At 42.8% G+C, this 26,701-nt stretch overlaps 1 protein-coding gene across 2 annotated transcripts in view; it reads left to right on the top strand.

Moving 5' to 3' along the window:
• Positions 1–16,669, top strand: part of HGD (homogentisate 1,2-dioxygenase) — a 46,590-nt gene extending 29,921 nt beyond the window's left edge. The window contains exons 8-14 of one of the 2 annotated variants that reach the window (XM_036351521.1): positions 220–299; positions 1,187–1,286; positions 3,374–3,498; positions 5,981–6,085; positions 8,301–8,427; positions 13,473–13,654; positions 16,318–16,669. In XM_036351521.1, the coding sequence (XP_036207414.1) occupies positions 220–299; positions 1,187–1,286; positions 3,374–3,498; positions 5,981–6,085; positions 8,301–8,427; positions 13,473–13,654; positions 16,318–16,467 (869 nt within the window). In that variant the 3' untranslated portion in view covers positions 16,468–16,669. The remainder of the gene's footprint in view (positions 1–219; positions 300–1,186; positions 1,287–3,373; positions 3,499–5,980; positions 6,086–8,300; positions 8,428–13,472; positions 13,655–16,317) is intronic. The other variant, XM_036351522.1, reaches the window with a different exon arrangement.
• The last annotated feature ends 10,032 nt before the right edge of the window (positions 16,670–26,701 follow it).

Raw genomic sequence — 26,701 nt, 5'->3', positions numbered from 1 at the left:
AAAAAAGAACCCCAAAAACCAGAGTCCATTTTTTCATGCGCGTTCTTCTACATAATAAAATAGGTAACCTAAGTTGTCATACATTTTTCCCTTTGAGACTCAATAAAGCTCTGTTCGTTGGAAATGAAAAAGCAAATGCAGTCTTTAAGCTTTTGACTCTTCGTGAAGTGGTTCTTCCATTAAAAGAGACACTCACTGCTGCCCTGTCTTTTTTATTAGTTCCCCAGAAAGGGAAACTTCTCATTTACACCGAGTTTGGCAAGATGATTGTGCAGCCCAACGAGATCTGCGTCATTCAGGTGAGTAATGTGTCCCCTCTCTCTGCCTCTCTCTAATTTGGGAGCAATCAGATGTTGCAGCTGCTGCCATTTCCAACTCTAAAATGTCTCTGTCATGTCTGGGCAATGGGGAGGGAGTTTGAGTTACACAGAAGGCTCCCTGCGCCGAAGGATGAGCAGGCTTGGGTGTCTGCTTTGTTTTAAAATAGCACACAATCGCAAAGCAAAGAGCATTGCCAATTCACCTTCCTGAACACCTATACACACTCTGGATAAGACCGTGGATATGGGTGGAGGGCAGTGAAGACAGATTTCTGACAATTTTTGCTACATCAGGGCACTGTGATCTCCGAACCAAATAAGATAATACACTAGAGTTGGTTTGGGTCACAGATGTGATTAGGATTTACATTTTTTATTTCTAACTCATCTTTGAGTTGGTTGTCTCTCAGATCTAGTTCAGCAGACTATAGCTTGGGCATGTGGGGTTGGCTGTGGCTTTGGAGCTTCTTTATAAGTACACGTGGGGTCCCTCGGCGTGAACTGCAGGGATCTGGCCGAAACTGGCAGTCCAACGCGACCTGCTGCTCCTGCCTGCTGCTCCTGCTCATCCCGGCCCTGCTGCACCTGCCACCGCCACTCAGTAGGCTCGCTGCCACTCAGCTGTGGTCTCTGGGCTGTGGTGGCCAGCTGTGAGCCCTGTGTCTGGCACCCATTGGTCAGCTGAGTGGCACTCCCGCTGTGGGACCGCACTGACCACTAGGGGGCAGCTCCTGCGTTGAGCGTCTGCCCCCTGGTGGTCAGTGTGCATCATAGTGACTGGTCGTTCGGTCCTTCGGTCACTTATGCTTTTAGATATATAAATGTGTGATCTGGGAGGGCACATGAGTGTCTGCTTCTCATTCCAGAGAGGAATGCGGTTCAGCGTAGATGTGTTCGAGGAGACTAGAGGCTACATCCTGGAGGTCTACGGTGTCCACTTTGAGTTACCTGACCTGGGACCAATTGGTAAATCTCCACCACAAGCCTCTAAGTCTGGATTGACATATAGGACACAGATAATTGCATGAGAGTTAAACATTCTTCTCCCCTCATTATCTCACTCAAACTTTAACTTTCCTCTAGACAACTTCTTCTCTAGACCAAGTGTAGTTGGGAATTTTAGAAGCCTCTTGGAACTCCATGAGTGATGCCAGACTTTCTCTTCAGACCTCTAAGTTCAGGGGCTCCAGGTAGTATCGCTGACCCAACTGCTGAAATGGAACCTTCACTTATTAGCTCAACGGTGTATTAACCCACCAGTTCGTTTCAGCTCACCTGGGTGCTGAAGGTAGTGACAGAAACCTCATCGAGGGTAACACAAACCTCTTCCCATACATGTATAACGTGCGTAACAGAAAATGACCCAATATAATCCATTATAAATTTCTCTCTATAACAGTACATAGACCATTGGAGAGCAGTGTATGTACATACACCCTATTGGATGTAGAAGTTGGAATACTCTGAGCCAAGTCACCAAGAACAGCTTCACAGAAGAGATGAGATTTAGCTAATTCTTGTTGAAAAGATGAGGAAAAATAAAGAAGAAAGAGAACAGCTTAAGCAATACAAATGGGAAAGCATACAAATGGAGGAGAGCTTTGTGACTAGAGGGGATATCAATGTCTTAAGTTTATTGGTTGTGCGTACACAATACAGAGTGGAAGCCATAACAATGGCAAGTGCTATATTCCTATGGAAAGAGGAAACAGACCGAGAGACACATAGTCTATGAACCTCACATTCCTGCTGAGCACATTCCACAAGATCTAAACACTTAACAGTCAAAAAAGGTACATCATTCAGTGCTATGAAGAAGAAACCACAGTCTCCATGAGGCAGATTAAAACAGTCAAAAGTGAGCTAAGATGCCCCATTCCTGATTTTTCTGGCCAGCTGGAGGCAGGAAATGCAGGAAAGAACTGAAGGTGGTAGGAGGGGTTGTTCTAAAAACCATCTCTTGGAGTGAAAAGAGTGGTTGGGAAAATTGGCCCTTGGTTTCATCTTTGGCATGTTTGCTGAAGGTGGTGGCCACACCTCCCAATTTTTCCCTTTTTTGTTAACAGCTTTTTTAGAGCAAAACAGAGACAGGCCAGCATGTGCCTTCTGGTCACTCCCCTGGGAGGAACCAAATAGTCAGAGGAAGGTGGGAGGCAGCAGGAAGGCAGCTGGAGCCATGGTGGGCCGTCTGTCATCCTGTTCACCACCCGCTCTTCCCACTTTGGTCTGGCTTCCTGCTGCTCTGCAGTCAGCATAGCCTCCGGGTTCTATGGAACGTGTACCCTCCTGAAAATACATATAATTTTCTAACCAGCTGGACCCCCTCCCCCCTCCCTTTTTTTTTAACCCAGGAGCTAGAAACTATAAAACACTCCCCAGGTCTCTCCTCTCAGAGTTAAATTAAGTTTTTGCACTTATGCTTTTCATTTTTGGTCTTTTGATTTATTTATTTTTCTCTGGAGGGAACACTTGCAAAGCAAAGGTAAGCAAGCAAGTCCTGAATCCTTTCTTCCTGACAGGTTTGTCAGGCTGGAGAGCAGTTTTCCAGACCTGGATTTAGTCTGGGTTCTGCCTGAGGAGCAATGGCACACCTGGGCCACCAGCACGGAACCCTTTCTTTCTCAAGGACTATAGATCAAGGACTGTAGATGAGTTCTAGAGTCATCAGGGTTTTCTTGGAAAGAAAAAGGTCTAGTATTTCTATCAGATCTTCCCTTTTCCTTTTTTCTAGTCTCTTCCTCCTCTCTGTTCCCTTCACCTATAGTGATGAAATAATATATGTAAAGTGGTTTCATAAACCATATTCACTCTAAAACTTTGGGAGATGATGCTGGCAATGATGATGATGACTTTCATGATTTATTTTTCTGGATCAAACTCTTTGGGTCCTCTTAAAAAGGTATCATACTGGGAATCCAATGAGCCTTTGAACAATGAAAGCAAATTATAGGGTGGCTCTTGATGTAGAAAGTCCTTTTGCTTTGTGCAACCATGAGCATCTTTCCTAAGTGACTTTAAAAGTGTCTAAAAGACTATGGGTCATTGTATTCTAGGAGCCAATGGCTTGGCCAATCCTCGTGATTTCTTGATACCTGTTGCCTGGTATGAAGATCGCCAAGTGCCAGGTGGTTACACTGTGATTAATAAATACCAGGGAAAGCTGTTTGCTGCCAAACAGGTAAAGAGGGTCAGTAGGCAGTGGAGGGAATGAGCACCTACTAATTGCCAAGGCCAGTGTTAAATACACATATTATATTGCCTCATCTTTACACCACTAAGATACTACAAATAAAATACTATTTGCCTTATTTGTAGCCATGAAAACAAGCCAGGTAGTGACAAATAATTTACCAAATGTCATAGTATATGGTAGAACCATATCTGTTGCTCATGTTCTTTCCATTCACCAAGAAATGAAAATCATGGGGATATAAATAGTGGGGAAAACATAATGTACAGACAGGGTAATATGTTCTAAAAGGGAAATGAGTTAATAGGCAGATCATCCAAGATTTATATTCACCAATGGCCACCATATTTCAAATACTAACAATAACCATACAAAACAAGTAGAACTCAAGTTAATTAGCTTGATTTCGTTTATACTACCAGCCTGGTAAACTCAAGAGATAAACATAGGCATAGATAATAATAAAAATAATAATTGTCGATCGCTGTGTCTCTCACATCTATGTTTCTCTATTCCTTCCTTCATCTCTAAAATCAATAAAAATAAATAAATAATAACAATTGTAACATAATATGTAATTTATAATATAACATATACTAATATTAGCATATATTTAATATAAAACATTGTATATAATTAGTACATATTATATTATTGCTTAATATACTGAATATATATTAGCCTAAAGTGATCATATAACAAACATAATCTAAAAATCTCTTCTGTCTACCATTATTTGTTTGCTTTATTGTTGCCTATTTGACTTATTGCTTCCATTTTGCCAAGGCATATTATTGGACAACATCTAGAAGGTATGCTAACCAGCAGAGGCCAACTAGTTTGACACTTAAAGTTACCCCCTGAGGACTAATAATATATCAACCTCATTGATATATTATCAACCTCTTATTCTCTGGGTGGTTTAGAGACCATTTTCATCAGAAATTATCAGAGAGGCTTCTTTAAAATGCAAAACCAATAACCTCTGGGGGTGGGGTATGGAAATCTATATTCATTTTAAGCATCTTCTCCCTATTATTGTTGACATACAGTTGATAAAGAACCATCATTCTAGAGGCAGCCAGCAGCCCCACTAGTTTCCATTTTCCAAGTAGACCCTATGCTGGTTATTCTCTGTGTGAGCTCCCACTGATCCATTCTCCCTTCTCTGCCATGATCTGGGCCCTGGGAGCTTGACCTATATGGACTGTATCGCCCAGGCTTCCTGCCCAGCTGGCTTTTGGTTGGGTTCAACTAGTAAGCGGTCCTCACAGGAAATTGGAAGGCAGTTGGGTTTTTTCTCTGTTTTTAATTTATCTTTATTGTTGAAAGTATTACAGATGTCCCTCTTTTTCTCCCCTTAATGACCCCTGCATGTTGAAGTTTTTCTTCCCCCTGCTTCCTACTTCTTGTGTCTGCATCCCTTCACAATCTCAGTTCGTTTTGGGTAGCCCGAGTGGTATGCTGGAGCCAGTTTATACTGATTTGCCACCTCTTCCCAGCTTTGTGCTTAGTGACAACACATCGGTCGCTCAAAAATGATCATGGTGAGAGTATTTATACCCCAGAAATCAGCAAATGCTATCAATCGGAATTTTTAAATTTTTTCCAACATTGCTGCTTGTAAAATGTCAGCACACCACTGGGCAGCCCCTTCTTTGTGGTTTTTAGCTCTTGCTGGAGTCCTGTGACACTTCCTTCCCATATACCACAGATCTAGGAGTGGCAATGTCTTCCCACTCTTCCTAGGCTCAGATACCACACCACCCATCTCTAGTCAGTTCACTTAACACTAGCCACACCTCTGTGAGTAGTCTCTCCAGTGGTCTTTAGAACATTCTGAATTGGATGCTGTTTCCAGCATCCAAGACCCATATCTACAGTGGGGCAACCTTCTTATATACCGATCCTCTCCCACCCCAGGGCAGGCTGAAGAAGCATCACCTTAGGATTGCTCTGAAAACTCAAGTCCTTGGGCTGGAGCTGTTAGAGACCCTCTCTCCCTCCTGCACTCACCACCCAGGCACAGTGTCTACGGGTACTCTTCTAGGCAGCCATTACCTGGAGAACAGTCACAGCGAGTGCCTGCCCTTCACACAGGAAACCCAGAGGGTAGCCCAGATGGTCTGAGAATTGCTGGCATCCACAGATTCTTACAATTGCGTTAAAAATTGTTGAAAAGGCACTACTTGGAGAATGTGCTGTGCTTCTGTTGCTGCACATGTGACCAGAGGCAGCTGCAGTTATGAACTAAAAAAATGGGGTTAGTGGCTAAACGAGGGATAGTTTGAGGGTATGTGAAGCAACCACAGAATGATTCAGGGCTATGCTTCTCCCAAAGGATGGTATTATTAAATAATGAGCACAAAATCAAATCCAAAAAGAGAGAGTGATGCCAAGTACAAACTGGCATCACAGCTACAAAAGCATGAGGTGCTAAGATCATCTTTTCTGCTTCTTTTGCAAACAGAATGTCTCCCCGTTCAATGTCGTGGCCTGGCATGGGAACTACACCCCCTACAAGTACAACTTGGAGAACTTCATGGTCATCAACGCGGTGGCCTATGACCACGCAGTAAGTCTGGCCCCTGGGAGGGCATTGGAGAAAGGGGAACCCATGAGTGAGAGGGGTTTACAGCAGGCCCCTACGTTCACAGAGTTCACATTTCCAGTGTCACCCTTGGAAACCTGAAATCCAATCACTTGTCATTGTGCTCACAGGAATCTGAATCACCTGCAGCAAGGCTTTGGTGAAGGAGTAAATAACATAGGTAGTAAGGAAGCCAGGCCAAGACACCCAACCTGTGAACACAGCTCCGTTCTCTAATACAGTTGTCACAGTAGATGGCTAAAAACTTAGTTTCTTCATGGAGAGTTTATCCCCAAAAGAAAACCAACTGCTAGTGTCAGTGATGGAGTGATAAGGGAACCTTTCTGGATTTGGGAAGTTCTCCGTCCTGCCCACAAATACCAAGAGTTGATTTGCTCCGGCTGCCTCCTCCAGGGTCTCCACTCCTGGCTGTTTCTAGCAGCGATGGAGCCCACAGCTCTCTTATAAAGTTACTCATAATGTTTAGTGCTTGAATTCAAACCAAGGAAATTCTAGACTAAGAACTTGGTCATATTTTTCACTCAATTAAGGGGCCACAAATAGGCCCCAGGTCTACAGTGCAGGCCCCTGAGGCCCCACATTCTTGATAAAGTGCTAGTCCTGGGGGAAAGTTCAGTTTGCAGCCTCGTTCATAATAGATGAACTTAATTCACAAGCTGGAGGGATAATTAGAGCAGAAGGGAGAGAACCAAAGACAGAAAGATTACTCTGAGCCAGTGCAGCTTATCTCGGGGAGGGGGAGAAGACACAAAACGACCTTTCTGAACAGCAGCAACTCTGAATAAAACCAAAGAAAAAAGAAAATGAGGCATCGTGCCCACAACAAAATGAAAAAGGATCCTGCGACACGGATGGAGCTTTATTGGAGCCTCGCTGCATTTTCTCTAATGGTTTCAGGTCATTTCTCACGGCAGATGAAGAAGTGTTAACTCTCACAGCAATAGGCGTTGGTGTGTTGACTTGCTGCTGTAGTTACTTTTCCAAAATTCAGATCCGATCGTTCTACCACTGCATTAAGCAAACCTTTGCAGGCTTCCTGTGGCTTAGGATTAAGTCTGAGCTCTGAAGTGTGGTGTTGAGGCTCTTCACCATCTGGCCATGGACTTGTTTTCCAGTGCCACTTCTTGCCCCTCTGTCCTCTTAATAAAACCTGTGTGCATTTGTATGCTTTTCTTGTTTTCTGTGCTTACAATAGCTTTTCCTTTCTTTCCCTCCTTCCTCCTTCATTTCTTCCTCTTTCTTCTCCCTCTTTCTCTCTCCTTTCATTCTTCAGCACCGATCTCAAATGTCACCTCCTCTTTGAAGCCTTCCCTGATCCTCTCAGGTGGAGACAGGACTCCCTCCTTTGTACTCCCTTCAGTCTCTATTTATAAAGTCAGATTGCCCTTGGCACCTTGCTGTGATTAGTTGTTCATGCACCTGGTTTATTACTCCTTTAGTCACCTACCCCACCCTTCCACCAATAATGCTAAAGGGGCAGGGAATAGATCTTAATCATCTCTGAATGGCATCTGAAAGCAAACATGATCACTGATTTCAATTAAACTGAACCTCAATCTTTTCACTGAAGGATTGTACAGTTCTTCTAAAATTATAATAGTGTCCCTCAACCTACTCCCCTCCACACTATCACACCCAAAGTAGTAATGTACATGGTATGTTTTAAATCTGAGAGTCAAACAAGAGTCAGAAAGCAATAAGGTTACCATCTGGAGTCTTTGTAACCCCCACCCTCCCCAAAAAGAAGCAGATCCTACATTTGTACCAAAGCTTGGATATTTTATTTCTATCTCCACCTTACTCTGAGCATCCCTTCTGCCCAGAGCTCCCTGCAGTACAGCCCAGCTCTGGTCACCTGACTTCAGGCTGGGAGGCAAGCACCACTGGTTCTCAGGCCCTCTGGGTAGTACTTACATGAAATGGGCTCAGCAGGGTGAAGAGGCAGCTCAGAATCCTCCTAGCCGGTGTTAATTCATTTTGCTTCCAGCACAGCAAGAGGGGAAGGTCAGATGAGTGATTACTGTGCCTTGATGGCAAGCCCAGACTTCTCAGCCTGGCCGGTGTGGTTTGACCAGAAATTAGAGACTCCCTCAAAACCCCTTCTGTGTGGGAGCCATGTGTGTCATCATCCAGTCACTCCCTCTCCCCCTGTGCTCAGCCTCTCCTTGTGCTTTCACAGGACCCGTCCATTTTCACAGTATTGACTGCCAAGTCTCTCCGCCCTGGAGTGGCCATCGCTGATTTTGTCATCTTCCCACCTCGATGGGGGGTCGCTGATAAGACCTTCAGACCTCCTTATTACCACAGTAAGTCTCTCTTTCGCCAAGTCACATTTGGGAACCAAAGAGACAGCAAAGCAATGAGCATTGCCCATTGGGAATACTGCCGGAGGTGTTTCTGGACGCCCTGCCCTGACTGGAGTCCAGGATCCTGTCTCCTGAGGCCTTTAGCTGCTTAAATAGCACAACTTCCCTGTGGGATGGCAGCGATCTGCTGACCCTGAGGAGGAAACACTTTGTTAAAGCCTAATCCCAGTTCCTTTGGCCCTGAAGTGAGGTAGAAAGGTTGATGAAGTGTGAAGCAAGAAGTTCTTTACATTCAGATGCTTTTGGGGGGGAGCGTCAGGGAGGGGTGGTGGGAGAGAGAATTTGTTGTTTTGAGAAATCTCATTATCTAAATCTGGTGCAAGAACCAGTAAAATGTGCCTTCTCGAATTATTTTGGCCAGGTAGAGCAGACTACAGTCCACTCTAGGGGCGGGACCCTATTCTGGAAGCAGTTTCTGCAAAGCATTTGTTGCCTAAAAGAGAACTTATGAAATCTATCATTTTTATTTTATTAATATTCTCATTACTAGCAGCTAACAATTATTGACCATGTTCTATGGCTCTGTTATTAGTTCTTTAAAAGTATTAACTCAGTTAATTCTCATAACAGTGGTCAGAGATAAGTAGCATCCTTATCCCCTTTGTTTTCAGAGGATGGAACTGAGACAAGAAGGATTAGGTACTTGCTCAAGGCCTCACAGCTAGTCAAGTGGTGGAATCAGGATTGAATTGCAGGCTATCTGATGCCAGAGCAGATGCTCATGACCACTAACCGATGTGCCTGGCACAGGGCTGGTACATGATATGCATGTAATAGATATTTGCTCAGTAAGTGAATGCATCACCAAGTACTTCATGGCTGTACTTAATGAGGCATTTTTAATTGTGCAGTAGCTAGCTGTAAATTCAACCTAAAGGTCAATGTACAATTCCACCTCCTGGAGATTGCATTTTGTACATAGAATTCTGGAAAAATTCTGAGCAGGAACATTCTTTTGTTGTTATTGTTGTTGCTTTTGTTAATTCTCACCTGAGGATATTTTTTCCATTGATTTTTATAGAGAGTGGGTGGGAGGGGAAACATCGATGTGAGAAAGACACATTGATTGGTTACCTCCCACACATGCCCAGACCAGGGCCAGGGTTTGAGCCTGAAACCCAGGTACATGTATAGGCCCTTGACTGGAATTGAACCCCAGACCCTTCCGTCTGTGGGCCGATACTCCAACAACTGAGCAGGAACATTCTTAAAAACAAACCACCTTCCCTAGTTAACCTCAGGGCCTTCTGTCTATATGAGGCTCCTCTCTGTAGTACCAGCTCCCAAGATGCCAGGGCAACAGGATAGAAAGGTGCACTGAGTGGGCAATGTAGGCATTTGCAGAGGCCCTCAGAGTGGAAGGCCACGTCATGGTCAAATCCCAGCACATTTTCAGGTCACACCATTATGACTGAGAAAAGGATTCAATTAGTTACCACGACAAAGACACCAGATGCTTTTGAATAAAGTTGTAATAAACGATGTCCTTTCTGAAGAGTATCAAGCCCATATTAGGCCCTAACTGTCCTTCTGAAAATTCATCCCCGAGAGGCCGTGTTGTCAAGGAGCGAGACCTGCTCCGGCCTAGAGCCTGTACCTCACATGCTAGTCCTTGATAACTCCCCATTTCACATGGTTCTTGTATTTAGATTGCTCTGTGTGCAACTGAGAACGTTAGCAGGTTCTCAGTGTTAGTCAGGCTATAAGAGGACTTATTGAAACACACATTCCTGGGCCCCTCCCTCAGACTTTCTGCTTGAGTATGTCTAGGGCCCAACAATTTACATTGATCACAAGTTCCCACGTGAAGCTGATGCTACTGCTCCGAGGACCATAGTTGTTCAATGTTTTTTCCCAGGGCCCACTCCCAGGGAGGTTAATTAGTTGGTTTTGAGGAGGAACCTCAATCTGCATGTGCACTAGCCAGTCAGGAGTTCTGAGGCAGGAGGTGTGCAGTTCCGTGTTGAGAAACAGCAGCCTTGGGCCGTCTCCCCACCCAGGGCGAGGGACAGCAGAGCAGTCTGACTCAGACAAGTCTGCTACCTGTGCCACCGCTTCAACCCACTCCTTGATTTTGGTTAGTAGCTCAGATTGCCTGAAACAAAATAGCCTCGTGAAATTCTTCTTACAATTTTTTAAAAGACTCTCAAGTAAATCAGGCCCTGGATAGATAGATCTCCAGAAAGGTATGGTTGCCCCAAGTTAGTTGGAAAAACCATAGAACCCCGAGTTAGAAATTATTTTTCACTAGAGATTTTTAAGACACTGCTTTAGTAATCATCAGAATCGTGCTACTTTGATGTGACTTTATAGGAGAAGTGGAGAATTATTTGTGTAGGAATATTGCATCCGGTCATCTTAATGCACCTTGGTCAACTGGTTTCAGCATTAATCAGAAAGGCAAGGTCTACCTCCCACTGTCCTTTGAAATATAGAAAATGATATAGAAATGTCATCACCAAACTCATTGCTACCTAAATTAATATTCAGATCAAAGCTGAATTCTGTCTTGCTCTCTTCCTAAAATTAGGCCGTGACGGTGACCCTGAGTACACACACTCTGGAGTGAGGAGTGACAGTATATTTAAATCATGAGCAGAACTGCTTTTAAAAAGCACAAAGACTTTATGCTTACAGTCGGATCTTTTCTTCTATTTCCACTTCATGGAGAAACAAATGGGGCTATGACCGGTTTGTCTATATGAGGCTCCTCTCTGTAGTACCAGCTCCCAAGATGCCAGGGCAACATATCTTACCTTTTCTGCAGGGCCTGTAGCAGCATTGTGTTGTCTGGGCAGGGAGGATATGGGTGCTCAGTCAATTACAGAATTATTTCAGCACCTGGTTATACTTCACATGCAAGGAAGAGGGCTTGGGCATTTATAATGTCAAATGTTTGGCTGTGCAAGGGTTGCCACTGCCATATCTCTCTACTCTGTTCATCGTTTGTACTCTTAGCACTCTCTTGGGACAGACTGTGAGTAATTTTAGACAGGATGTTTCTTATTCACTTCCATCAGTACTTAGTACAGTGTTCAATTATATATATTGGATGGATGGATTGATAGATGGAATGGGTGAGACATGGACAGATGAATGGATGAGTGGGTAGGTGGGTAGATGAATGGAAAGGCACTTAAATTTACTCAGGTGTTATATTTCTTTAATTATTGCTCTAAATGTGTTGCTATCCTAATAAAAAGCTTCATTTCAATAGAAACCTACTTTTGAAAGAGTGGGAATATGGTGATTTTTGTCAAATTTTGTGTGACTTCAGAAAACACAGCTAGGACCAGTATATTTAATTTATGTGATAGCAAATTTCCATTTAATATGAGAGAAGTTTTTAACACTCTAAGCTTTGTTGAGTAGAGCACTTAGGTAGTTTAGAGCTCAGTAGCTTTGTTGAGTAGAGAGCTTCCATGCACAGGAGGCATGCAGGCTGAGCAGAGGAGACGATCTGTCGGGAATGATATAGAAAATTCTTCTGTATTGAGTAGAAGTAAGAATCCCTTCCAATTTTAAGATTTTAGAATTCTATGAGGATGATGTCAATGGAAATAGAATAGGATGAATCTAACAGCCATTTTTAAGATTGAAAGAATATGATGATATCAGATTCAGATATAGAAGATAGTATTTGTTAGACTATAGCATTTATGGACAGGGTTTTACAAATACTAAGACCCTTTTACACAGGTTATCATTTGATAATAAAATTTAAGTCCAGAGTTCTTTCCATTGCATCACCCTTACACACACACACACACACACACACACAAACCCCACTTCGGTGTTCTAGATTGGGAACTAGAAATATGGTGATATATGTGTTACTGTGGGGTTATTTGGGAAGTAACTCAGATCATAAAAGAAGATAATTTTGATATGAGGCTTGTAAGCCTAAATGAAAGAGTACATCCACTTTTTATTACAATGTACATTTTATTGTTATTATTAAAAGAATTCTTGTCTGGGCTCTGCTTTTCTTTAGATCTAGTCTACTTTCTTTGGGGCAGTGGAATACAAGATCTCTGCTAATCCACTCCCTGCCAGGAGGGAGTAGGGCTCTGCCTACCAAGAATTCCACACTAATGAATGTTTTGTGTTTATTCCTTTGTCAATCTGTATTCTTTATTAATTTTATAAATGTATCAGATTCTCCTATCTTCTTGTCATTCTGTGGAAAGAAATAATGTTTGAAGGGTCTTAATGTTTATGGGCCTGCTTTGGATAATAAAAATAATACTGATTCCAGCCCTAACCAGTTTGGCTCAGTGGATAGAGCATTGGCCTGCAGAATGAAGGGTCCCAGGTTTGATTCCGGTCAAGGGCATGTACCTTGGTTGTGGGCACATCCCCAGTAGGGAGTGTGCAGGAGGCAGCTGATCAATGTTTCTCTCTCATCGATGTTTCTCCCACTTGTTTCTTTTCTCTTTAGTTTCCAATGCCCTAGGAGCTGTATCGGTGAAGAAATTGCTTCGGCATATGTCTGAGATTTTGTTGCCTTTGGATTCCTCTAGTATTTTTATGGTTTCCCGTCTTACATTTAAGTCCTTTATCCATTTGGAGTTTATTTTTGTGTATGGTGTAAGTTGGTGGTCTAGTTTCATTTTTTTGCATGTATCTGTCCAATTTTCCCAACACCATTTATTGAAGAGACTGTAATTGATTATCCATAAATGAGTGAGATCATGTGGTATTTTTCTTTCATTGACTGGCTTATTTCACTTAGCATAATGCTCTCCAGCTCCATCCATGCTGTTGCAAATGGTAATAATTCCTTCTTTTTTACAGCAGCATAGTATTCCATCGTGTAGATGTACCACAGTTTTCTAATCCATTCATCTACTGATGGGCACTTAGACTGTTTCCAGATCTTAGCTATGGTTATCATTGATGTTTCTAACTCTCCCTCTCCCTTCCTCTCTGCAAAAACTCAATAAAATATATTTTAAAAAGTAATACTGCTTTCACCTTCCCAGGGAACTGCATGAGTGAATTCATGGGGCTCATCAAAGGTCATTATGAGGCAAAAGAAGGTGGGTTCCTGCCAGGAGGAGGCAGCCTGCACAGCACCATGACTCCCCACGGGCCTGATGCCGAGTGCTTTGAGAAGGCCAGTAAAGCCAAGTTGGTACCTGAGAGGATTGCTGATGGCACCATGGTAAGCAAGTTAAATGCCAGGCCCTGGTGGCCTCTGGACTCCCCAGTCTTGTTGAGAGAAGTGTCTACTTTTTTATCTCTCCAAAATCACAGAGGAGGAGTCAGGAGAGGAGAGTGTGTGTCTGTGTGCCTTTCCCATGTGCATATGCACGCAACCCGCTGTGTGTATACTAGACTCCCAATGTAGTGAGGGTAGAAAGAACTCTGGACTTGGAGTCAGGCCTGGGTTCAAATCCTAGCTCTTTTTTAAAAATATTTGTTTTCTTTATTGATTAAGGTATTACATATGTGTCCTTATCCCCCCATTGCCCCCACACCCCAAATCCTAGCTCTTAGTTCCTGTGTGCCCTTGAGTAAGTCACTTAACTTCTCTGCTTCATTTCCCCCATCTGTAGAGTGGGTGTGGTATCCAACCCGGCAGGTGGCTATAATTTAACTTTAAAGACTTTCTGACACTGTTCAAATGTAAGGGTGTATGTTTAATACTGTGGGAAGGATCTTCCCTTATCTGCATGCATCCCTGTGTATCGTTGCTTGTCTCAGAATCGCCTCCTGCTTTTGAAGTGCTCCTCTAGGGCCACAGTAGCAGAAGATGCAGATGTCACCTTCAGCCAGGTTCTCAAGCCCAGGAGGGTCAGGACTGTGAGCAGCAGTTCTTCGTTGTTTTCTCATTTTCTGTTGCTCTCCTTTGGCATGGGATGAAACTGATGGGATTTAAAACCTGTTTTGTATTCCTCTTGAGTCCGGCTGTAAACATTGAGGCTGAACACAATTGCAGACGGCTGCGGTTCTTAATTTTATTTTAGTTTTGCATTCTTGGAGGTAGAGTTTATGGACCACAAGGAGTAATTTTATGCTGAATCATGCGCAAATTCGCATGGTCTTTTTCAACAAATGCTTTCAATGCTAACCTGGCTTTAAAATCAATAGCACAGACCCACCTGACTCCATGCCCAATTTGCAAACTACCTAAGCAGGGAGCTTTATCTGTCCCTCTGTACAGTGCAGTTTGCTTTGAGTCCCAATCCTGGGGCCCAAGTTGGTGCAGCTGGTCTGCAGGGGGAGGCTGAGAAGAGTCTTGTCTGCTTGACCTCAGCTCTGCTGCCCCTTGAAAGGGCCTCTGTGTAGTTTTGTGCACCCCTGCTTCCCCATGAGGCATGGTCTGAGGATATCAGTTACGCTTTTGCCTCTGAAGGTTCCTGGAGGTGCACAGGCCACTCCAGGGTTGCCATTCAATAAACTCTGGGGTAGTCAGTGTTACCAGGGAGCAGTGTCCTGCACCAGCGAGGCCTGGGACAGGGCTGCTTTCATGAGAGCATGGCTAGGGCTCGGAGCACAGATGAGGAAGTGCTCTCCTACGTGGGGGCGACATGAGCTGGGAGGCCTGGGTAGCCAAGAAGCCCAGACTGCCTGGTGGGAGAGGGCCCAACACCTTATCTAGACCTAACTTTGGGCCTCCCTCACTATTTCTCATTGTGTAATTTGGACCCAGGCCCATCTATATGCCTCATCCTTATTCCAGTTTGGAATAAATTAACTTTATGCAATACTGTCTTCATAGCTCAGTGGGGCTGGGGTTTTGTTACTCCAGGCAGACAGCAAGGCTCCTAAGAAGCAGTCAGCCAAGAGATAACAATAATAATGGCCATGAGAACAACCCTTGTATCTGAATAGTGCTTTATACCATGTAAGGCACTTCCACAGGCTCTCACCCCGTCCTCACGCCAAGTCTGTCCCGGGAAGTCAGGCAAGGACAATCATCTCCATTGTTTTAGGCAAAAAGCAGTTCATGTATATTGGACACCAAACAGTAATGTGGGGAACAGAGAATTTTTAGTTCCTTTTTGCCCATCTATATTTTTGAAATCTCTAATAATGTAGGCACATAAGAATTGTAGGATCTTATTTTGTTTGGTTGGTTTTTATTATTTTAAAAAGCCACAGAGAGTAGGAAATTCAGCCATCGGTGAAGCTGGAATGTCTACAGTGCACAGAGCACTTACATGTTCTTACTGTGGCAGACAAAATCCTCCTGAACACACGGGACATCCACCCGTTCATTCCCTTCTGGGATAGGGTTTCTAAAGGAACAACAGCCATTCCTGCCTCCTACTTCTCTTCTCCTCACTCTCTCTTTTCCTCCTTTTCTTTTTCCCAACTCATATCTTGGTCAGATTCCTGAAAAATAAAGCTTTTCCACTTCTTGCTATCATCACCTTAGACAAGTCATTTCCCAGGGACTGAGCCTTAGTGTCCACCTCTGCAAAATGGGGAGTGTGACCATCCTCACATGGACATAGCCACAAGTCAATGACAGCCTCCGAGAGGGTGAAGAGTACTAGGAATCTCCCCCACCTCTGCCCTTGGATCCAGCAAATTTAGCTCCATAACACTGCAAGGACAATGTGAGACTTATGTGTCCAATTTCATTATATAGAATGAAACTGGAGGCACTGAGAAGTTTGAGGCCTTCCGTAAGGTATCGCCCACGTATGATGGTGGGGTCAGAGCCAGAAGCCAGGGCCTTGGGCCTGCTCTCCACCCCATGCTAGCATACAAGACTTATTATTCAGAGATTCTGCCTACTCACTCCTTGTCTCTTGAAATCTAGTCAGATGTGTTTTGTTATCCACCTCATCTTTTCTTTCTCGTCATTTCCTACAGGCATTTATGTTTGAGTCTTCTCTAAGCATGGCCGTCACCAAGTGGGGGCTCAAGACCTCTCACTGTTTGGATGACAACTACTACAAGTGCTGGGAGCCTCTCAAGAGCCACTTTACCCCCAATTCCAGGAGCCCAGCAGGACCTAAGTGAGACAGGAGCATCGCTGCCCAGTTGAGAATGGATTTGTTTCCCTTAGAATCTGGTGACTTCTGGCAGTATTGGGAGAGGGGGCGGGTTAAAATGAGAACTCACATTTTGATAGTCAAGTGACTGAGACATTGATAGAAATGTATTTGGAAAGTTTTATGGCTGTCAGCTTAATTACTCAATAAATACTTCCTGGTGTTGTGTGGAAGTGGCAATTGGTCCTAATCAGCACTGGATGAAGCCGACATGTGGCAGCCAAGACTGGAGTCCACGCCATTGGACTGAGACCCCTTCGTGTGCACTTAGCCTGAGATTCTTTACTCCAGAAGCACGAGTCCAGGGCATCTGTCACAGACCACAAGACCAAGTCACAAGGAAGGACAGGCCAACATAAGGACCAGGAGTTCAGGCTGAAGCCACGGTCCCAGGAATCAGCTCAAGCATAGGGAAGCAAAGGGGGTCAGCAGAGCTTTAAGCATCTAGTGTCATCTTTAAACAAATGGGCAGCCAGGGCAGCCACTGTCTAATCCAGTGATGGCGAACCTTTTGAGCTCAGAGTGTCAGCATTTTGAAAAACCCTAACTTAACTCTGGTGCCGTGTCACATATAGAAATTTTTTGATATTTGCAACCATAGTAAAACAAAGATTTATATTTTTGATATTTATTTTATATATTTAAATGCCATTTAAGAAAGAAAAATCAACCAAAAAAATAAGTTCGCATGTCACCTCTGACACGCGTGTCATAGGTTCGCCATCACTGGTCTAATCTTAGTCACATAGCAGCCAGTACAGTGATAATGGACAAGAAGCTCAGCCACTGAGAGTGAGCATCATTCACTGAAGGCTCCAACTGCCCTGATTTTCACACTGAAAGTCCCACATCCCAGAAAACCCCTCAGTCTTGGTCCAAGGAGGACAGTCAGTCACCCTACTATTCACTCACCTATCAGCCCGTTTGCTAACCATGCTTTGAGTCCTTACTATGTGCCAGCTACAGAGTGAGACTCTGGGGATGAATGATTGAAAAGGAAGAAGTGAGCTCACAGTCTGGGGAGATCTGGGCTGAAGATGACCAAGGGCCGCTGTGCTCGGACCATGACAAAACAGGCAATGCTGTGTGGGAAAGCTGCTCCTAACAGCTCCCTTCCCTTGGCCAGCGTTCCCCCAGAGGACTGGGCTGCCCAGAACTTTGAGTTGATTAGATTCTCCTGGAATGAGGAGACAGGCACATTAGAGCAGAAAAGAATGGGAAGTGGCATTTAGTTCTGTGGTTTTAGCACATTTCCCCCACTTTGTTGCCATAGTAGCAATGTTCATATGCTGCTACCAGATTTTTGTTCAGTGATGTGTAGTGAGAGTCAGCCATGTGTCAGGGTCTAGGAACTAGGGTTGCCAGATAAAATACAAGATGCCCAGTTAAATTGGAATTTCAAGTAAACCCTGAGTAATTAAATATGTGCTTTGGACATACTTGTACTAAAAAATTATCCAGGATTTATCTGAAATTTAACTGGGAAGGCTGTATTTTTATTTGCTCAATCTGGCAACCCGGTGAAGGATATGGTGGTCAAGCAGATAGACGTGTCCCTTACCCTTACAGAGGTTATGTTCTAGAGAGGGAGACAGATGAAACAACATAAATACAAGCTGTGAAACATGCCAAGAAGAAAACAAACAGGAACTGAGTTGGGAGTAGCAGCTGGGATGGGGAGATCTTTCATTAGAGGGGGAAGTCTTCAACGAAGAAGTGACATTTAGCCAGACCTAAGGGATAGGAAGGAACAAGTCATTGGAGGAGGAGGGTTGGGCTGGAGTGGGGTCAGGAGGAGGAGCATTCTAAGAAAAGGCCTTGTGGGTTCAAGAAACTCAAAGGAAAGTGGGTGTGGGGCACCCAGAAGTGACCATGGTGATGGTGCAGGAAAAAGGCAACGTTGTCCTGGACCCATGAGGTTGCAGCAGAGACCAAAATTGATGAATTCCCGAATGTTAAGTGAGAACTTAATGTTGCTACATGTGCTACATGTGTCCATGGTGGCAATTCTGCTAACCACCCCCTATTAGCTTCCTTCCCTCCCACTTCCCCACTCTCCCTGGGCTCATCTCCCAAACAACCCACACTAAGACAACCCCTGAAATATTTCATTCCCAAACTCAGCCTTTTCACAATGAGCTCTATCTAACCCTGCCTCTGTACATACCTAAACTCTCACCTATTTAGGTCCATTTTGTCGTCTAGCCTTCAATCAGATATTATCAACTTCATAGAATTGCAGCAAAGCCTTCCTAGAGCTAAGGCAACGTTCTGGGTTTGCATCCATTTAGCATCGAAGCCCATGTACTTTCTCCCCGCTGCTGGCAGCAGCTCGTCAGCTGGAGACAATATTTCACCCAAGCCAGGCTGTTCACACTAATTAAAAAAAGATTTAGTTTTCTCCTGTCGTGCTTCAGATCAGCTAGAAAGATCTGTATCGTTTCCTTAATTCCCTATTTTCGAATATCATCGTTTCGTTTGCTGTTTCCTTATAACGATGAGATGCCACGGGAACCTAACTCTTGTTTATAGCAGTGAGCCTCTGGTAACATTTGTTTCATTATTTGTCGTTTCACTTCAAGTCACAGAACCTACTGACAACATTTAGTGAGGACTTACTGTACCTTCCTCTACTAGGCTCCCCAAGAAACATTATCTTTTTGCTTAGAAATAGAAAATCTCTTTTATAAAAAGGCACCCTGATGAGGTTTCCTCCTATGATAGGATGGTTTCTGCCAGATCCCCTGGGCATATTTATATATTTTCCTGTCGGAGAGGGTGCGATAGAAGCCACCCTTCCATTTTTTCTTTTTGAGAGACTTCTCTCACAGCCAGGATACTAGTAATGGCTGTAGGCCAATGGTGCTCAACATGGAGGAATTTGCACCCCCGACCCCGACAACGAGCAAAGTCTAGAGCAGTGGTTCTCAACCTTGACTGCACATTAGACTCACCTGGCAATCTTTTTAAAATCCTGATTTCTGGGCCTCGTCCTCCGGAAATTCTGTTTCTTTGTTATGGTGTGGGGCCACAACATTAGTAACAAAGAAACAGAATTTCCGGAGGATGAGGCCCAGAAATCAGGATTTTAAAAAGATTCCCAGGTGATTTTAATGTGCAGCCAAGGTTGAGAACTACTGGTCTAGAGACATTTTTGGTTGTCACAACTGGGTTGGGTGCTACTGGCATCTAATAGGTAAAGGCTAGAGATGCAGGTAAACATTCTGCCGTGGAATGATCTGGACTAATTCATTCTACTATAGTTGAGTGTCCATAGTGCCAACATTGAGAAAGCCTGCTCTGGATGCAGTGGTTGTCAACTTCAGCTGTTCACTGGATCCCCTGGCAGCATCTAAAACTCCAAGTGCCCAGGCTATACCTCAGATCAACTAAATTAGAAACACTGGACATGGAACCCAAATGAGATTTTATTTTGGAAACTGCTCAGGTGATCCCAATCCCAATTGCACAGGCAAGGCTGAGAACCAGGGTTATTTGGGGGGGGGGGGGGGGAGAGGGGAGGTAGTGACTTTGATCTTGACATGCTTGTTTTTAAGCATAATTATTAGATACTTACTAATATAACAGCCATTATATATGAATTTAAGTTGTTTGGGAGAATAGTAACTAAGGAATCCAGACCGTGCTTCCTTAGTTACTATTCTCCCGAACAAAATGAGTCTGAGAAGTGCTTTCACCTCACTGTTTTAGAAACTACTTTAAAAGCAGTATACAAAACACCCGCTGTTCCAACCTCAAATCCTGGTCCAAACCAGGCTTTCCTAGAGTCTACAGAAAGGAGGTGAAAAAAAGCTCCCTAAACCTCCCAATGGTCCAGTAAACATGGAACAGGTTGGAATGTGTAGTGAGGGATTACCCAGGAGGGAAAGCAGGTTACAAGGCAGCGGGGAGGGGCTCGATAGGGAGCGGGGGAGAAGGGGGAAGTTAGGAAACCCAAGGCCTAGATGTAAACTGCTTAGAAGTTATAAATTCATGTGTAGTTTCTGGGTTGAGATTTTACAGAGTGGTGACAGAGTTATCACTTCTGGGGTTTTGTCCTTCTGGAAAGATATTTTACTACTAAGATGAAAATGAAAAAAAAAAAAGATTAAAGGATCCACAGGGGTACTTTTCTATTTAAAAAAAAGAAGAAAAAAAAAGACTTGAGAGCTGACATTTAGATGTCTTCTATTTATTTATCAGCTAACCTTCAATGAGCTATTATCAGCTTCACATAATTGCATCACTAATCTGAGGTATGTCCAAATTTATTTGTGTGTGGGGGAGCCTGGGTCACTAGTGTGGTACATAGTTAAGAGCATAAGTTCTAGATCCACACGGCCTGGGTTCAAATCCAGGCTCTATCCCGTCTTAATTGTGTGACCCTGAGCAAGTTACTTAACCTCTCTTAGTCTCTGTTTCTTAGCTGTAAAATGTGGATAATGATAGTACGTACCTCAGAGTGATAGTGTGAGTATAAAATGAACCAATACAGATAAACTGCTTAGAATAGTATGTCACATAATGAGCATGAAAAGCAAGGTTTTCAGGGTTATTGGTTGGGGAGAGGGGATATTTTTATTTTCACATGCTTGTTTTTAAGTATAATTATTAGATACTTATTAATATAATAGCCATTGTATATGAATTTAATTTGTTTGGAATAATAGTAACTAAGGAATCCAGACCATGCTTCCATAGCTGAATGGGTTGGAGCAAGTGGCTTCACCTCTCTAAGCCTGACTTTCCTCGTTGGAAAGAAGGAAATGATTTCTTTCACAGGGATTTGGTGGGGGTGGGGAGTGGGGAGTGTGAGACCAGGCATTAAAGGCACCCACACTGCTTTCTGGGCAGTGAGCATAGACATATATCAGCTATTGTTATTGTTAATTGTTGCTATTGTGACTCAGTGAATATTTATTAGTTCCTGCCTCACAGAGGCTATTGTGCCACCTACTGTAGGAGACACTGGAATGAGTAAGCAAAGGTCCTTGTCCCCAAATAAACTAGCACTGAGCTGAAGATTAAGGTCTGTGTGTACCCTTCAAATGCAATAAGTAACAGAAGTTCAAAGTGTGGAAAATTTAGAAGTACTGCCTCCTTTTCATCACCTTTAGATCTTTAAACAAGAAAAACATATTGAGATCAATGGCACATAATAGGTGTTATACTGCCCCCTCAAAAGGGTATATTGTATACGATTTAATTTTATATAAATTCTGAGATCCATGAAAAAAAGAGAAAATCATATTGAGGTTCAATTTCAGATCACAACAATGCATATTAATAGTTCAATTAAAGTGAAAGTTAAGATAGAACCTAAAGTGTCTTTGATACAAGCCCAGTAAGTACTCACTTCATTAATAGGTTCTTGAAAACTGACTTTGAATGAAACAATGTGTAAAGAAACAATTTTACCATAGGCTAACTGACATAACAATTACAGCACATTTCTGGCCAAGAAAATATCACTGAACTTGTAAATAAAGACCGAAAACATTTTGTTGTTGTTAATCCTCATCTGAGGATAAATGATTTTTTTTTTTTTTTTTTTTTTTTTTTTAAGAGAGAGTGGAAGGGAGGGGGAGAGACAAAGAGAGAGAAACATTGCCATAACTGGTTTGGCTCAGTGGATAGAGCCTCGGCTTGCGGACTGAAGGGTCACAGGTTCGATTCTGGTCAAGGTCAAAGGTCATGTACCTGGGTTTCAGGCACATCCCTAGTAGGGAGTGTGCAGGAGGCAGCTGATCGATGTTTCTCTCTTATTGATGTTTCCAACTCTCTATTCCTCTCCCTTCCTCTCTGTAAAAAAAAAAAAAAATCAATAAAATATTTTTTTTTAAAAAAGAGAGAGAGAGAGAAACATCAGTGTGAAAGAGACACATTGATTGGTTGCCTCCCACACGTGCCCCAACCAGGGCTGAGGATGGAGCCTGCAACAGAGGTACATGCCCTGACGAGAATCAAACCCAGGACCCTTCAATCCACAGACCAATGCTCTATCCACTGAGCCAAAACAGCTAGGGCCCAAAACATTTTTAATAGAAAACACTGAAGCTAATGTGAGCTATACATGCATTTAATAAATATTAATAAAAATAAGATCATTATTTTTCAGTTCAGGGTCTCTAGTGGCTGGAGCCTATGCAGGCAGCTCAGGGCGCAAGGTGGACTCAGCCCTGGACAGGACACCATTCCATTGCAGGGTACAGATAAAGGGATTTCCACCAGTCCCCTGGAAAAAAATTGGGGTTCTATCAGAAGGAAAGAAAGGGGAGGTGGGTGTCAGTGGGCAACAGCCAGTGACCACTATGAATACCTTCTTGTGAGAATTTGGCAAGAATAATATGGGAGGTATTAGTTTTGAATCCAATATCTTTACTCTCACAACCCCCAAAGGACAAATCTGCTAATGATTGCTTTACATAGAAAATGCTCCCTGCTTTCTCTCTAAATCTAAGCCTGTTGAAATGACTTTTCAAGTCCTCTGTTTGTATAAGGGAAGGAGGTTAGCTGGCAAAGGTCTCAGTTGTCCCAACAGTCTCATTTCTAATCACAAACATGTGACATAGGCCATCAGGGCAGTAGGTCTTAATCAAAACCTGCATTCCTAATCCTTAAATAGACAGGGTTTCTTAAAGAATTGAACCAGTCATGTTTCCTGTACAAGCCTTTCCTATAGCATTAGGCGGTGAGACTAGCAGTTCTTTGAAGATCCTGCCAGCTCTAACATTCTACATACTTATGAATGTGCAGAAAATCTAAATGTGCAAGTGGGCGTCCCTGCTCTTAAAGGTGTTATCTATTTACCTATTTATTTTTCAATTACAGTTTGCATTTAACACTATTTTGTATTAGTTTCAGGGATTCAGCACAGCAGGTAGCCATTTATATACTTTACAAGCGTTCCCTCCAATAATTCAAGTGCCCACTTGGCACCATAGACAGTTATTACAATACTGTTGACTGTACTGTATTCCCTCTGCTGTACTTTACATCTCTGTGCCTATTTTGTAACTGCCAATTAGTACTTCTTACGGCGTTATCACTTAAACCCTCCAGGCTGAGTCAGATGTTTTCTCAGTACTGGACTCCCCACAGCTTTGGTCTTTATCCCTTTCAAAGAACGGTTAAAGACATGCCCTTTCTTAGAGTCAGGCTGCCCAGATTGAAGTTCTATCTCAGCCCTTATCAGCGAAAGGACTCGAGCAAATTATTTAACCTCACTAAATCTTGCCTGCATAATGGGGATCTTTAAGGTATGCTGGGAGGTATATAAAGCTCTCCCCTTAGCTTAGTGCCTGGAACACAAGTAAAAGCTTAATAAATGTTGACTGCTGTAATTGTTTTTCATCATTGTGAGTTCCTCCAAAGAGCTGTATCTTCTGCATATTAGTATCCTCAGTGCTTAATAAATAATCAGGGCTCAATGAGAGTTTGACCAACGCAGGGGTGACGTAATGGCCAGTGTTCCACTAGAATTCTGTGGGACATAGGCTCCTCCTCCCCAGTGGCTCCAGGAAATCAACCATCCCCAGTTCCTGCAGGCCAACAGCAGCTCATTCTCCTTGCAACCTGCACTGGTGTCTCCTCCCAAACACCCTGATGGGACCAAATCACTTCTGTGTCATCCCTTCTGCAGAGCATGATTTTGGAGGAGAAGCTGCCTATCAATATCTAATGGATGGCTTCAGGTAGATTGATCACCCCCATCTCCACCTCCCCTCTCCCAAGCCACTCCATGCAAAACAAGAATACTCTTCAATGGTGTTTCCGTCTGTTTTAAAGTATGAATAAAACCCTCTTTAGAAAACTTTGTGTTCTTAATGATAGGAAACATTTAAGTTTTTAAAAAGTGCTCCATTATGAAAATGTAGTTTTAATAGGAGTCCCCTACCACCTTCTTCTCCTACCCATGACCATTTCATATCATAGTGCAGCCCCTGAATCCCTCCTATTGATTTCTGGAGCAGCCTCAGCCAGTTGCCTCCTTCCCCACCTACAAGATTGTTCCAGAGCCTAATTATTAAGTAAGAGATGAATGATTTAAATGTAATTGATGATAGAAGTAAAGAATTGACTCAAAACTAATAAGGTAATAGTCCTTGTGATTATGGGGGAAATGAACTTGAACTTTAGTGACAGGTTTGTTCCAGAAATCTCAGATGTTTCACCAGCCATCCACCTCCAGGGGCATTCAGGGGTCAGATGTCAGACTTTGACTTTAATCGTTTAAATCCTGAAGCTTGGCAATGAGTTCACTGTACACTGAATTTTCTTGGGATGTTGGCGTCCAAGTAGATCCTGCTGCTGTCTCTCTGGGCCACCGTAGGCATCAGCAGAAGGAGTCTCTATGTCAGCTGGAGAAGTGGCAATAAACAAGGCAAACCAGAGGGGGAACTATTGGAAGTATTACAATCATATTTATAGGTACAAATGGGTTCTCTAATAGAACACAAAATTATATTTTTTTAGGAAGTGGCAGTGTAAGCTTTGAAAATTCAGAATCTTTGAAAATACTTTATAGCAATATATTTTTATTAATTTTAAAGTGTTGTCAAGTCAGTTTCTTGTACAGATTCTAATTTCTTAAAATACCCCATTAATGATCCTGAAGAATGTATATAATCAGTACTCTATATCTCCCGCAAAGTTATTAGAAGACTGTGTCAGATGCCACCAGGAATGAGAAAAAAAAATAAAAAATAAGCCAGGACTGAACGTAATGCGGTTTCAATCAGAGCATGAATGCAATCTTTTTCTGTAGGCAGGATCCATAATAAAAGGTAAAAGAAAACATGGTATTGAAACAAACCAGCCTGTTAGAGATGTAATTTTGTTTCATAGAGGAAGGGATGTCATACAAGATAAGGACTTATTAAGAAGGCTGGCTCCTCAGACATGCATAAAGGAGAACGAATAGATAATATCTTTAGACTTTCATAAAGCTTTCAGCAAGTTCACATCCCAATGAGTCATCCTGCGATTGGCAGAGATCATCTCAGGGATCCAGAATGACCTTGCAGGAATGCAAGTTCAACCAGCTTACTCCTGTTTGCTGCCTTCAATGGCTCCCATTGCTGTCAGAATAGTCTGAACTTCTTAACTGTGATAGGGCCTTATGATCTGGTTCCGGTTACCTCCCTCAGTACGTCACTTTGCTCAGTATTTGAACCACTTTCTTATGTTTTTGAGAATTCCTTACCTGCCTCACATTTTATAACTAAATATGCCATGTGCTTGCTTTTTCAGCCTTCCTTGCAGCTAGGACTCAGGCACATGACCTAGGCTTGGCCAATCATATTCTCCTGGACTCAGGAGCAGGTGATGCGAAGATTGAGTTCTTGACCCAACAGAGGCAGGGTAACCATGTGGGATCCTGTGCCCAGTGCCCAAAGCTAGCAGCATCAGTCAGACACATAGCAGCACTTACTGCTCAGATGAGATGGCCATTGCTGTTCTCACCAGACCACCTCTGGGTGTGATATGGGTCACTGTTTGTGATTAAAAAAATCTTTTAAAATTAAACTCTTAAGAGCATATTGCTCAATAATTCTCAATGTTAAAAAAATATTTTAAAAATTCTGACTATGCCTCTCTGGGTACTGTTTTTCTTTCAAAGCTTAGGCACCAAAGATATACTGTAAATGATTTTTCTAATACTAAGGTGTACTAACATAACTCCAGATGAAAGAAGACTGGTATGATCAAGGACTAATATCTTTATCTTGTTTATGCCTTAAAATATTTAAGAAAAAAGACATATTACATCAGAAAAATTGGGCAGTGGATTTGAGCAAGCAAATAACAAATATAAATGAACAAAAATGTTTTAAAAAAGTGAGGCCTCAATAATAAAATGCAATTAAAATTTTCATCAATCAGGTTTAAAATAATGTAAACACTCGCTGAGATCTTAATGTGTGCTTCTATTCTAAATACTTTCAATAACTCACTAATGAGTTCAACAACAATGTAATTATTATTCCTATATTGTTTTAAAGATAAGGAAACTGAGACAAGAATTCAGATACTTTCCAGCTCAGCAGGGATACAAAACCAAGGAGATAAGGAGGGGGGACTGAAAAGTTCCAACCCTCTAACCACAGGGCTGGTTCTCCTGGCAACCTGCCCTCATCCTCAGGTAGGTTCCGAAAGTCACCTAATTAACATACGTTACCTTTATCTCATCACTTAGGAAA

The sequence above is a fragment of the Myotis myotis genome, unplaced genomic scaffold, assembly GCF_014108235.1.
Source record: "Myotis myotis isolate mMyoMyo1 unplaced genomic scaffold, mMyoMyo1.p scaffold_m19_p_2, whole genome shotgun sequence".
In the NCBI taxonomy this organism is placed as follows: Eukaryota; Metazoa; Chordata; class Mammalia; order Chiroptera; family Vespertilionidae; genus Myotis; species Myotis myotis.
The sequence above is the reverse complement of the archived record's forward strand: the minus strand, read 5'-3'. Positions and strand labels throughout refer to the sequence as shown.